Source organism: Perna viridis, chromosome 13, assembly GCF_037379345.1.
Source record: "Perna viridis isolate PV_CMFRI_1.1 ecotype Kerala chromosome 13, ASM3737934v1, whole genome shotgun sequence".
In the NCBI taxonomy this organism is placed as follows: Eukaryota; Metazoa; Mollusca; class Bivalvia; order Mytilida; family Mytilidae; genus Perna; species Perna viridis.
The window spans coordinates 8,997,018-9,011,830 of record NC_142457.1 but is presented as its reverse complement, the minus strand read 5'-3'; the positions used below and the strand labels follow the sequence as shown (position 1 = coordinate 9,011,830).

General features: G+C 32.8%; 2 protein-coding genes across 9 annotated transcripts in view; both read right to left on the bottom strand.

Annotated features, from left to right (window-relative positions):
- LOC148599470 (innexin unc-9-like) overlaps positions 1 to 14,813 on the bottom strand; it is a 91,574-nt gene that overhangs the window by 37,235 nt on the left and 39,526 nt on the right. The window contains exon 3 of one of the 8 annotated variants that reach the window (XM_088559756.1): positions 12,533 to 12,625. The exons of 6 other annotated variants lie outside the window; for them this stretch is intronic. Coding sequence is in view for 1 of the 2 variants with exons in the window: in XM_088559748.1 (XP_088415874.1) it covers positions 7,096 to 7,280 (185 nt within the window). In the remaining variant the exon portion in view is untranslated. Of the gene's footprint in view, positions 1 to 7,095; positions 8,076 to 12,532; positions 12,626 to 14,813 lie in introns of those variants that run through there. One more of the 8 variants, XM_088559748.1, reaches the window with a different exon arrangement.
- Positions 1 to 14,813, bottom strand: part of LOC148599471 (elongation factor Ts, mitochondrial-like) — an 82,313-nt gene that overhangs the window by 53,554 nt on the left and 13,946 nt on the right. The window lies entirely within an intron of this gene.

Genomic DNA, 14,813 nt, shown 5'->3' with positions numbered 1-14,813 from the left:
GACGAAGTCCTCATAATGATAATCAATGCGAATTTAAATTTTGACCTTAGAAGCAAGAAGAGCCTGATTTCAGTCTGACAGGAAGTTAACTTGTAATACCAAGGGAAACACAAAGCAAGGATCATTTTTAGTTTCGCATCTTAATCAACAATAAATGATTATAGCTTATGTCCTAAAGTTTTCTTAGATAATGAATAGATTAATATTAGTTGATGTAAAACTGTAAAATACATTTTGTCTACTGATATAAAAATATATATCAATATATTGAACTTCGCCTCATATTAGTTCATACATTCATTATTTGGTTCTTGCAAAAATATATTGCTACTGTATTTTTTCTTATCTCATTGTTATTCATATATAGCACTGCGCAAGTAGCAGTATTATTATTGGCTTGTGATCCGTCTGACAATGTCACATAGAACTGCATCATTTGATCAATCAAGAACAACCCTTCATTTAGCTTTTCTAAACTGAACAAATTCCAATATAAAACATTATACGAGGCATTTCTTGTGCAACATCAATACAAATTTCAATCAGTTTTCCTCGGATGAGCATAAGCTGCAAGCGGCAAAACATCACGGCAGATAAAGGCAAAGCTAAGTGATCGCGACAGATAAAGGCTAAACTAAATGATAAGGCCAAGTGTTAATGCTCCAAGTGATCCATAGCTGATTGGAATAATATTTATAGCAGTCCGTCAAGGGATAATTCCGCATAAAATGATATTGTTAGTAATTAGAAATGATGGGAGAACGACACTAAATGATGTTTTATATTAGAATTTAGAACTGAATACTGGGGCAAATAAAGATCATGCAAAATTTCTCTCGTAAAACAGAGTTGTTTTGCTGCATTGTATGCTTACCAACTTTTATACTAATTTTTGGCCGTAAATCATTTTTTTATAAGCAGGACAGAAGTTTGGAAAATTAAAAGTACTGCGACAAAAACCCATGTCATGAAAACTGTAGATTGCATGATACTCATTGACAGATTTTACTGTAAAATACATTTTGTCTACTGATATAAAAAAAATATACATCAATATATTGCACTCCGCCTTATATTAGTTCATACATTCATAATTTGGTTCTTGCAAAAATATATTACTACTGTATTTTTTTCTTATCTCAATATTTACAATAAAGTTTACCAAACAATGTAAAATCCACAACACTTAAGGGATTTAAGGAGCTCTTAAGGTAAAAACCAATAATGTCATCGTATCGAATAGATTTTTATATTTAGACTATATACGTCCAATGTCAACCATGTTTTTCTTTATTCTTTGTTAAAAGTCAATATCTGTAATGTAATCTTGTATACCTAATTGAGTTAGTTCCAACCTATACACTTAGCTGATAGTATTTCTTAGAAATAAAAAATACAAATGCATTAAGGTTTAAAATTTTCATAAAATTGCATTGTAAATCATTGTCAAAATATTTGTTTAAAATATTCCATAATGGGTCCTCTGCTAATTAATGACCTAAATTCGATTCGTGATTCTACAGCGAGGAAATAAATATACATTTCTCAGAAAAGTAGATTAATATTTTAATCAATATCTAAAAAAAAAAACTCTATTTCTGCATTTGAATTAACGTTTCATCGAACAGTTAACCAATATTCTGAAAAGAAATATCACATAGGAACAAAACTTTGTCAGATCACCGAATACTAAGTAATATCATTTATTAGAGTTACTGTAGGTATTGATATGGGCAATCCTCATACGTTATTAAATCGGCCTAAACGTCAGTTTAAAGCTAAAATCGTACGTAAAGAATAACTGATATATTCAGAATATGACAATAATGGTTTTTACATTATCATTTATGTATAATTCAAAGTTGTATTTTATGCAAACCAACCAGGGGATTATTTCTAAACCACGGAGAAATGAGAAATGTCAATGCAGATAAGCAGCAGTTTTAGTAAAGACAGGGCAAGATCAACAATGGCACAATGTCAATAAGACGACAAGACACTTAAAAACGCTTACTGGAAAGTAATGAACAATCATTCATATGAATTCAAAGGTAAACTCATCACCATAAAAACCACCACCAACATCATCATCACCATATTTACATTTGTACGTCTTATTTTACAAGATCATTATCACATTAAAACAATGCAACAATTTAAGCATTGGATTGTACATCTTATATTTTGGTCGACAAATTCAACATATGCTGATTTAGAATTCTGGAGAAAGGAAGAAAACAATTGATTCATTTCAAAACAGAGATATCGATAATAAAAATGTATTGTACTTTATCTGAACTACATGACTGCCAAACCTCTGTCTATTTCAAAATGATAAATGTATTTCGATTTCATGAACATCTTCAAACTAATGAAGATAAATTATCTAATCATACAATGCAGGACTTTGTTATTTTGTTCAGAACTGAAACCACAGAGATTTATTGTCTGTATTACAGCTCCGTGTATTTACAAGGCACTCAAATGATCACAATGTTATTGATACGAAAGAAGGTAAAGTATGAATTTTTGCGAAGGCAAAATTTGAAGATATGAGGAAAATAAAAAAAAGTGTTCTTTTCTTACAAAGAATTCCAATTCGAAGAAGTTATAACGACGTATGCAAAATGTCAACTTAAGTGGCAATGTTCGTAAGAATACGTTTTCAAAAGTTTTTATTGGCAACATATTTGTCCAGTGTGGTGGATGCGTTTTTCAACAAACGTTCGGCATTCAAATGGGAACAAATTGTGCAACGCTACTCGATGACCTATTCCGTCACTCTTAAGATGCTGACCATATAGCTGATCTAGTCCAAAGGAAGGAAAATCGTTTAGTAAGATCTTAAGATCTCAGTTTTTGCCATATAAATGACCTATTATCGTTATACAATCCCAGTTTCGGGGATTTTATATATTACATCTACCCCAAAGAACTTGAGATAAAGGACACCACAGACACTTTGAAGTTATCTTGACCTACACGTAGAGATTGATGGTGAAGGAAAACTATCGATCACACTATTCGACAAACTCTTGACTTTTCATTCCGTTTTGTTAACTTTCCTGTCATCTTTGCAATATCCCTCCAGCACCTGTGTATTCAGATTTCATATCACAACTCAAACGTTATGCCAGAGCTTGCCGTAAATATGCAGACTTTTTGTACATCATGAACAAGTGGATCATTACGGTGTCTCATGAGAACCGATTTGTTCATCGTGTAACAGTTTTTCCTTTCCTTTTCGTCTACACCGAACTGGACTTTTTATGAGCAGCTCGACCTGGTTTCTAGGAAAGCAGAGGACGCATACCTTACTGGTGCACCTCGTCCATGCTCCCAGATTTCTAGTAGAGTCTGACTTGCTCATTTACTTTTGTTGCCTTGAACGTATTAGTTTGGTTATTTTATGTTTTTGTCGTGTATGTCTGTTTTCCATGTCTGGTTCATCTAACTGTACTACATGCATTTAGCTTAACTGTTACTTGAAATGCACAAAATATCTGACTTTGTGCCACAAATATAAAGACATCAAGCACTGTAAATAATGTCAGAAAAGTACACAATGTTTTTGTTGAAAGACGATTTTGAAATATATGCTTTTATGACTTAATAGACATCAACAAATATTTATTCAGAGATTATTATCTGTAAAACTTACTTAGATATACACTGTATTACGTTTTACCTGTTCTACAAAATCGGAAATGAATCGCTTCTTCGACCTGTGTTTGACCACATGAACGGAGTACTGAGATTTTGATTTCTTGGTTTTGTTTGTTTGTTTTGTTTTAAGTATTTTTCAAATGAAGTGAACAAATAATGGACCAACAATTCATTCATGAATCAATATTATGAAGGAACAAAACAAACTGCATACTTAAATGGTTATCACGTCAATACACCCCTAAAATCCACGTGGTATCACCTATCAGCTAATCAGGCGCTAAGTATCTGTGACGTACTTCACGAGTTTACTACGGAGGTTAATTGAGGTAAAATTGGTAGTCAATTTATCTCGCAGTCAGAACAACTCGAATCTGTCAACTGCACGTGTGATTACAATCAACACGGTCACCAGTAGAATTCCAAAAATTCCCAGATATTGTCATGTCATATTGTACGTTTATCTGAAGGTATACTTACATTTACGAATCAGATTTGAAGTTTTTAAAGAAATTTATTTGATGTGTTTTAATAAACGCAAGCAAAATACAAAATACTTGCTAATTGACAGACAAGTTCATAAATAGGGGGGTTATCAGAAGTTTTGAAAAAAGGGTGCCAATCTATTATTTGCTCGTGTTTTGCCAAAATATTATAGGCAAAACAGAAAGTCTTTCACCAAAAGATCTTGTGGGTTACGACTCGCAGAACCCTCTGAACCTGTGACTATCTATGGAACATAATGAGCATTAATAAAAAAATATGTAATCCTTGTTCGCTTCATCATAGCCAAATCTGTTGCAGATGTTGCATTAAAAACCTTAAGATCATAACTGTGTTTTGAACAGAAAAAAACCCTTTCTTAACCCCCTTTCACGATTTTCATCGAGTGTCATTACTGATGGGTTAGAACAATGATGAAATGTATAGTTCATCAAACCGCCAAGCTAATATGATAAATCAATCACTTCGATCCCTAGAGTGCAGATTTACTGCAGTAGCTATCATAGATAAGACACCGTAGTGAAAATTCGTCTTATCAAAGCTGGATAGGAAGGTTGGTTATGTTTGATTAGAGTGTTGTGATTCTTTTTGTACACATTATGTTTTTCTTTCGGTGTCTGTGAAGCCCTGAACAGCGTTTGACGTTCGGAATTCAAGTTTGCGCAGTTAGTATTTTTTTACCCTAATATTGCCATTTGTTGTACGGAATCCCTTTTGACTATATTGCTTAGATTATACCAGTTCTGTAATTTTGTTATTACTTCCCATTCACTCAAGTTGCTAAAACAGTCCCTTCAAGTAACATGTAATAATCAATGAAAAAATCCTATCCAAAATGTAAAAAAAGTCACAGGCTAATACATTGGTAGCCTATTAGGAAATAAAGTTAAAATCGTGGACAAAAATCTGATAGTTTCATTCTTATGTCATGTCCCATTATGTAGATAAATGATAAACATACTCTTGCTCGATAAAGAACATTTTTTGTACATTCAATCTACCATTTGCAGTTTTTCAGTGGTGCACAGCTTCAATTCTATATTGTTTTCCTTTCCTCGTTTGTCTACCCCGGACTTAACTTTTTATGAGCAACTCGGTGGGCGTTTCTAGAAAAGTAGAGGAGGCTTACCCTACCGATGCACCTGTATATGCTTGTATAAACTATAAAAAAGGTACTATTGCTTGGACAAAATGTTCGTTATCCTTCAATGAAACTTCTTGAAAAAAATGGAGAATCTACAGATATTTTCCTACAATTCAATTATGAAATGACAATTTTAAATGAAACCAAATAGTTGATTTAATAGCAGTCTTTATATAAATCAGACACGTGACTTCACTGATCACATAACAAGTCTTCATTTTTCATTTGGTTGTTACGCTTTTGAGATAAAAATAATATAGATTATACAGAAAATTGGCACTTTGCAAGAGTTATCATTCTTGATTTGTTTGATTTGGTCGATTTTAGTGGGAGATAAATGTGTAATTTTCTCGATAGTGTAGATCTGAATACAATAATAATTATAGTTTTGTGAAAGTATAGCATATATAGACTGAACAAGCATCGTTTGTTTTGTGGGGTTTTCTATACCATGAATCACTTTACCATTGGCGGTGCCTGAATTTTATGTGGACTGGACCAATACTGCTTTTCTAAATTCACGCTATACATCTGTCCATTTTTTCTTAGAATATCAGTTTAACATAATGAGGTTTGACACCTTTTATCAGGGTTTTGTTGCCTTAATTGTTATATGGCGATAAAACCATAATTGTTGAAAGCTAATGAAAAAAAGACATTATTCCTATTTGTTTTACACCGTCGTAACATGTTTCCATTAATACAATTAGTACTTTTGTTGCAATAGTTTTGAATTACATTGTATGTGCAAATGATAGAATTCATCCCATTACGAAAAGACTAATTTTTAAATGTTTTTTTTTGGTAAATTTTAATTCATCGTATAACTTGTAACTAGCAAACGAAGAAGAAAAAAAAATAATACAAAATTAAATTGTTTAACTTAAAGACTCAATAAAGCTAGAAAACATGTATCTATTAGAACAATACAAATGAAAATAGATAGTATTGATGAACAAATTATGAATTTCAGACCACCTGAATGAAGTATCGCAAGTTCCTTAAAATAAAACTTTAAAAAAAAAATGATACTTGTACATTAACGGAATGACTTGTCGCTATTATGACGATAAAGATAAAACATTTACATTTTTGTCTATTTGTGAAAAAAAAAAATAGAATAAAATAAAATATTAACAACCTGAAAATCCTCGATAAATAAACCATCAACGGATTTAAAAGAATTACATTCTTAGAAACTTGAAAGTACACATATATATACAAGTAATTTTATTCGTTATTTTCCTTTTTATAATCTAGGTAATGTTTTGTTAACACATAGCATGCGGGTTGTACCGTCTATATTGAAACTTCTCATCGGAACATGTCTGGAGTTAAAGTACCATGGCAAAAAGATTACGTGACAAATTGTTTAGAAAGTTCTAGAGCTATGGGAAGAGACAACCAAAAATATAACAAAAACTAGAACTTTGAATGGCCAGTACATGTTGCTCTTACAAAAAGTAAAGGAAAGCTAGGTGAACTATTGAAACACATACTAATTTACTAATGCAATCATAGAACACCATGTACAATCATCAATGACATAGAAAGTGAACGGTTGTATTTCATTCAATTTCTTTAAGTGGCATTTGAACAACTCATACTAATCGAATTATGTGTTTTAAAATAAGAATCAATTGATTGACCGGGTACTATATTTCAGATGCAATATATTATTTAAAAAAAATATATTACTATATTTCAGCAGCAATATATTATTTAAAAAAATATATCACACGCTACTGGTATTATGTGATATATGTTCCCCGAATACTTACAAATGTGCGCCTACTCCTTCGACGCCAGTGTCGAAAGCCGACGCTGCTGAGGAGTTTGAAGTTAAATGTATGGTATGTTCTAGCCGCTCTCCAATCTCTGAGCCTCGCCTGAGACTCTTTCTTCGTATTTGCTGACCTGTGGTAGACGCTGTTATGTCACCGAAGAAGCTCACCATTGACGTCATAATTTCATGGTACAATGTGTATGACGTTATATAGTTATGAATGATTTTTTTCAAAATTGCATGAAACAATCGCAGATTTTTATTGTCACTTCAACGTTATTAAGTACACAATAATGCATTCCACCGCATGAAATATAAACTATATCATAATATATTAAAATCCATCAGGAAAATATAATTAAGAGTAAACAACTGTTGCTGCTTAGCTAGTGCACCTGCTGTGTAATTCTTTCATTTTCTAATTTAGTCAAAGTCTATGCTCAGATAAACACTTTCTTCATTGTTTCAAATCCAGCATGATGTATCAAGATGCCAGCACAAAAAAGTTTAAATATATCAGGCTGCAACGTATGCATCAATTAACAGTTTGTTTAGCTGCGGCACATTACAATGCGGTATAGATTGTTCATCACTCTGATTAATTAACAAAGAGTGAAATTCAGTTGAGACGCATACTTGGCAAATTTAAACTGATAAATAATTTTTCATATTGAGCCTGTCTAAAATATAAAGTACGAGAAAAAACAAATCGTCAGCGAATGCCAAAAATACATTTCTTCAAGAAAGTCAGGTAGAAATTCATGTTTGCTCGTTAACAAAAACAAACAAGAGATTACCCTGCTTTATCCTTATACCAACAAGACGGTAAACCCGTCTTAACGATCATGCACGAATTCTATCAGCGGTCGACTTTTGTTAGGGTAACTGAGAAATGCATTTTGATGAAAAAGTCACTTTACCCGAATCGAAGAAAGGAATCGACTTAAAGATAACGCTAATGTCGTGTACTTTTCCCGACTAAAGAGATGTCAAACGATTTAACAGATCCAAATGTAAATGTTCTGTAGTAGATTAGTTATATTATGTCATATAAAAGATTTTAGAGAGATTGTTAATGACAAACGAAACAAAAAAGTCAAACAGAACATTCGTTGATAAAGAAAGACTTAAAATGATATTAAACAAAATCGAACTGAGATTAAACCAATGTGTTGCGAAAATATTTGAAATCGCAGAAAAGTGTATTGGGAATTGCCTAATATAATTTGGAAATAAAATTTCATCAAACAGTGGCTATGTATTCTGTTGAACGATTTCGTGCAAAAATTAAATATTGTACAATGTTAATTCAGAAATTATTGGGATGTATCTATAATCAATAATGTCCACAATGCTTCTGTAAAACAATCACAATAATCAGAGTATTATAAAATCTTTTGGTCGCTTGAATCTGTTGTCGAGCATCGTTTCCCAAATCAAAAACTGACATTTAAAAAAAATAGTACCTTCTATATTATATGGTATGAGATTATTGTCAATGCAGATGCAGATGGGTCGTTGGATTGAAATGCGTTCTATATCGGAAATCCTGGTAAGGAAAATGAAACTAGACCAGAACTTACAAACCCTATTTCTTTACTCTTGCTGATGACCAATCAACTTCTCTTTAGCTGGCCACTGATGCTTCTAATTCGACAGGTCAAGGGATATGAAATATGATCAAATGATCTCAAATTACTAAGGATTTAAAGGCCTGTAGAAGTGGGGAAAAAGAGCATGTTAATGAACATACAATGCAACCCACCTATACGGAACTCTTAATAATCCGAACTCTTTTCTACAGCGGACACGTTTTAAAGTCCCATCATATCCGTTTAAATGGAGTCCAAATTGTGCATTTATTTTTTGTTTCTTTATGCGTATTATTTTGGCTATTTTATGTTCATTGTTGTATGTGTCTGTTTTGTATATCTGGTCTTTGTCCCTGAATTGTGCTCTTTTGATTTCCGTTAGAATCTTGGTTCCCTTTGATTACTCTTTAACCTGAATAGTCGGAACACATTTCTAAACAAAACATAAAAAATCAATCAAAGTGGGGTTCGATTTAGGCAGGTTCCTCTGTATTATATTTCTCACTTAAAGTCCTTCAATTATATAAAGTATGCGTTATTGAGAAACTTTAGACAATAAGCTATATAACCCCATTTAAAGAAGACAGTAATATTTACATTAACATCACTTATATCGCATTTCTTTAATTTTCTCAATTCTATTTGAAGATATCGTGTCACTTCTCATTAGTTAAACGTTGAGTCAAGAACTCTTTGTGTACTGTTTGCTTTAAACAAATTGACAATATCTTGACCTACATTTTAAAACGCGAGAAAGAATAACCTCTATGAATCACTAGAGCACATCAGATGAGACAAAACAGTGATCGATAAAATATGATAATATTGTATTGTACAAAGTTTGTTTTATTTATTGATTCATTTATACAAGTCCAATGCAGAAAATATTGGATGATGCACAAAAAGGGCAAGATGAAGATATTTTATGGAAACGCATGCACCGTAAGAGTAATCAAGGGAAACAATGTTATTGCAGTAATCAAAAGAATGTAATCCGAAGACCAGACGTGGAAAACAGACATACACACCAAAGAACATAGAGTAACTAAAATCATACATACACAGTAAAAAAAGCATATGAGCAACTCGGACTCCACTAAAAACTGGGAGCATGGACCAGGTGTACCGGTAGGGTAAGCGTCCTCTGCTTTTCTAGAAACAACCGCCGAGTTGCACATAAAAAGTCAAGTCCGTGGTAGACGAAAGAGGAAAGAAAAACCATGCCACGTTGAACAAATCAGGTTTCATGGCGCTGATGGATACACCGTAGCGATCCACGAGTTCATGATGACGACCATAAAACTGCTATAGTGATGGCTTCAATCTTGTAGCAACATAACCCTGTTCTAGAAGCCTATTTGTTAGAATTCTAGCGCGATTCAAAAATTCTGCGTAGTTTCGGCAAGCTCTGGCATTAACTTATTTGAATAGTAAGTGCAATTCATCAGATTGGAACTTATAAGCTCCGTGCAGGTCCGGGTGTTAAAAGAATAGGCTTGCAGCAGCGCTAAGCTTGTCGTAAAAGGCGACTAAATAGTGCTCAGAAATCTAGCCGGGGGCTAGGCGCCCTGCCCACAGAGCAACTGGAATGTGTGCCCCAGGTGGTGGAATGGGGTACCCCTGGCGTTTTACATGCTGGGGTTGTCAGGCTGTAATACGGAAAACCTGACCGCAAACCATAGTGGTGCACCGTTTTGGGAAAGATGCCACGTTCCTTGCACGTGAAAGAACCCAGCTGCGGTATTCGATAGGAGTAGGAACCTTTGCGCTCCGCCACAGGAGGCTGAATTGCCCGATCTTACCCATCCCTCCCTTTTTCTAGTGGCAATCTAAATTTGTCGACCCTATTGTCCTTGTGTCCCATCCCTTTTTTCTCTACATCATCATTCATGTTCATTGTATCATCCATTTCATGTTCATTGTCTGAATATAGCTGAAAGATTGCTGCTCGGACGTCAAACCCGAACAATCAATTAATCAATCGGAACTAATAAACGCCATTACGGTAATAAACAAATTTCTCATTTGTTTTCATACGTAGCTCACCTTCATTTGAAAAAAATGAGGTCAAAATTTAAAACAAATTTTCTTTGAGGTCAAAAGCAGATTTTGAGAGTTCAGAAGTCATTCCGAGCTGTGACAAGTATGAATTTGTGATGTTTCTTGTGCTATACACCATACCAGACGTGTACAATTTCTTTTATCTGTAGTTTGTACATTTTTTCTATCTCTCGAACATGACAACATATTCGAAAATATCCGTCAAAACATATGGAGTAATTATAACATCTTCCTTAGAGTTTTGAATGAAAACGACGTCACTCACTACCAGTTTGTAGTCGCAAACTGGTGTCAAAGATGTCAAAACTTAAAGATTAAAAGTGCAATTATAAGATTATCAATAAACATCAGTATAATAGTTAATTTCGTTTGTCGAGATTTATCACTATCAAAAACAATGAAACGGTGATGTTTAAGGCTTTAAAAAAACTTTTAACCCTACCGTAGATATCACGCACTTGTCGAAGTCAGGACATATTGGTCACTATTGTGTCTTTGTGTCGGTATATTACTTTTCAGTTTGATTTTGAAGACTATCATCGTTCCTTTTGTGCGTAATTTATTACTTTTGTTGTCGGGACCTTAAATGTGTATTTAGACTTGGTTAAATTCTTTTGTTGATCCCTGAGGTACATTTTGTATTTAGATTATACTATAAAGCCTTTGTTACGTTTCCCATTTTCCTATTTGTAGAATGAACTAATGTAAAATTATATATAATATTCTTGGTTGCGTCATCACAAACCGTAAATAACGTCACTGTCATAGGGTAACCTTCGAGATAATGGACAACGAGTTCTATCCAATCATAATACGTCATTGATGAAATTATATATATCTATTACAATTGAAACGCGATTCTTCACGTTTGAGGACTGTCACAAAAAATCATGCCGAAATAAATCAAAACTATTTCATGTGAGCACACCTTCCACTGATGATCGTTTCACAATCGTTTCATTTCTTTTGGTGCAGCAATATCAGAGTAATTGTGCACAATGTTAAATTGTAAAAAAATATACCTCCTAACATATTTTGCTATCATTGAATTTTGCATCCTGAATTATGAATCAAGTGCCCCATATAGGTAGATATCATTTATCGTAAAAAATCGACATCAAGCTAAAACGGACATTGTGTAATTTTGACAAAAGGTTTAAACACAGAATTCTAAAGTATATACCAACAATATGTGTCCACTTGATATATTTACTTTTTAAAACATAACAATAAAAAATATTTTGGTAAAAAAAAAGATCGAATCTAGATAGTAAACTCACGTAATTATTTTTCAAAATGACAGTTTTCCGGTTTTGATTATGAACACGGAACTTTATTCAATTATCTATAGTAGAATATTAAGTTGAATTAAACCTTTATAGCTAGGACACAAAGGCAACATAGCTTAAATTGATCAGTTTCTGTCTGTGTTAAAACAATGATTGACATTTTACTGTTCTTAGAATATAATGAATGATCCATCGTCTGAAAGTATCCTCATATAATAAAGAAAAAAGAAGACAAATATTGCTAATGTGTTTTGGTTTGATAGATAAGCTGTGACATTTGACTTTCATCTGAACTTAATGTATAGACTTTGAGCACCGCTTTTGACCGCTTATGGACCACGGAACCAAGAGTACAATGTTAACACTTTCAAAGAGTAATCAAGGAAACAAGATTATAGCGGTGATTAAAAATATAACCCAAGGGCAAATACCATAGATGGAAAACAGACATACACAACAAAGAACATAAAGAAACTAAAATCATACATACAAAGTAACGAAATCAAATCAAACTCGAACTCCTCTAAAAACTGGGAACTTGGACCAGGTGCACCGGTAGGGTAAGCGTCCTCTTCTCTTTTTTCTAGGGAATATTTGTCAAAGCTTTATCATTGTAGCCAACATTTACTAAGCAACCTAATGTTAACATTAATTTTCGCGGATTCTGTCAAGTGAATACATGCGTAGGTATCAATTTTGCGCGTTTCCAAAAAATGATAAGCGTTCTATAGTGTGAAAACCCAATTTTGCGGGTACTGTTTTTCGCTCTTTTCTGTCCACCGCGAAAATAGCGAAAATTAGTACGTTAATAGTATCTTTTGTGATTTTATCGACTTATGAACGAATTGAATCAATGCATTCGCCATAAATAGAGCCGACATGAGATAAGCAACTCGGTGGACGTTTCTATACATATATACAATCACGTATTCTCTACCGAAGCAACTTTTCCATTCTTCTGGGTGTAAGTTTTAGTTTTATTTATGTTTATTTACAATTACGCCAACCTGATAATACGCATTACACTTATTGAACACTTATTGTGTAATCTAAATGTAGATGAAAATTGATAGTGAGGAATCGAATAGATACTAATTTGAAGAGTGGGTTTTAAGTTGTTGAACGCATTAGTTTTGAAAAAAAAATACTATACCTAATTAATTCAATTTATAGGAGGCAATAAATTGCTGAAAATGTTGCCAGGAAATGGTTTCATAAATTTTATAAATATAGTATTCCAGATCTTGACATGTACATACAATGCATATTTTACTTTGAACAGCTGTTAACTGTTTTTTGTACGATTAAAAAAGCGTGTCCAAGGATGCATAAATCTTTTAATACCTTTCAAAGTTTCCTTAATTCAACGATTTGAAGAACGGATAACCCCAAACGTCCCCATTTTGACATATCGAAAAGCCTTATCAACAGACCATATGTTCTTTAACACATTTCTTGTTACATCATAATAGTGCATTGGATATGGACAGTTTCCAAGATTAAACAAAGATTCTTTTGTTTGTAAAAAAATGAAACCTGCGTCAAAACCTATCGCCAATAATTATCATAGAAGCGCCCTTTTTATCTATTTTGATAAATTCAAGGAATGATTTATTTCGTAAACAAATTTTAAGCTAAGAATAATGCATTGATTTGTATTGGTGTCTGAATGGTAGCAATTGTCGATCATCTATCTTTATTATATGTATATAAATTTAAGGCATTTCAGATGCATATCGTTCATACTAACATGCAACACTAAATAAACTAATTAACGGCGCGCAGCTAGATATGCCCTAAATAGTGGAACCCTGGCCAGATTAGGCAAAAATGGAGGAACAATGCTCTCAATTATGATGGGGATTAAACATTTAATATTTTGACCAGGAAACAGTCAAATAACTAAAATTCTCGAATAATATTCTTGAAAAACAGCACTAACAGACAATCAGAAATGTAAAAAGGATATTTCTATGAATCTCAGATTTAGATTTTGTAGGGTTTGATTATTAAAAACCAAGAGTCTAGATACAAAGAAACATGCAATTCACAGTGCCATGTCATTCGGTTGAGGCGTCTTTAAGTTGAACTCCAAACAACAGAATTTCCCCCCGTATTTGCATGAATTAAGTCCCAAAAACTCATTATGTGTAAAATCACAAATAAAGAAGAATGAAAAAGAGAGCTTACACTAATAGCAATAAATTATTCATTAAGGTTTTATGAAAACTGCTTGCAGCATTTTTCAGGTTATTACACACATATGCGAAATGCCAATTTGTAATGAATATAGTTCAATAACTCAAAAATGAAAAATCGGAAATTTACAAAAATAAAAAAGAAGAAGAACATTTCAATCTTATGAAATAATTCTCCAGAAATTCATGAAAATGGTGCAACTATTATTGAGTTATAGTTTGAAAACTGCTGAGATCTACACTTTATTAATAACTTGTGAAATTACTAACTTTGAAAATTGAGAGAGAGAGCTAGAGCTAGAATTTCGGCTATTACAGATGCCGAATCTTAAGGATCATAGAAAAAAAGTTTGACAATTCGTGAAAGTTGAATAGCACAAAATAATTCTCATTATTCAATTTCAACAGCATAACAAACTCGCCGAAGCTCGTCTGTTATGTTATTACAATTTAATAGAGAGAGTTTATATTTTGCGATATTTAAGTTTCATTCATTAGAAAACTATAACTACATGTAATAATTGAAAAAAAAAAAACAAACATCCATATTTTATGAATATATCTAAAACCAAT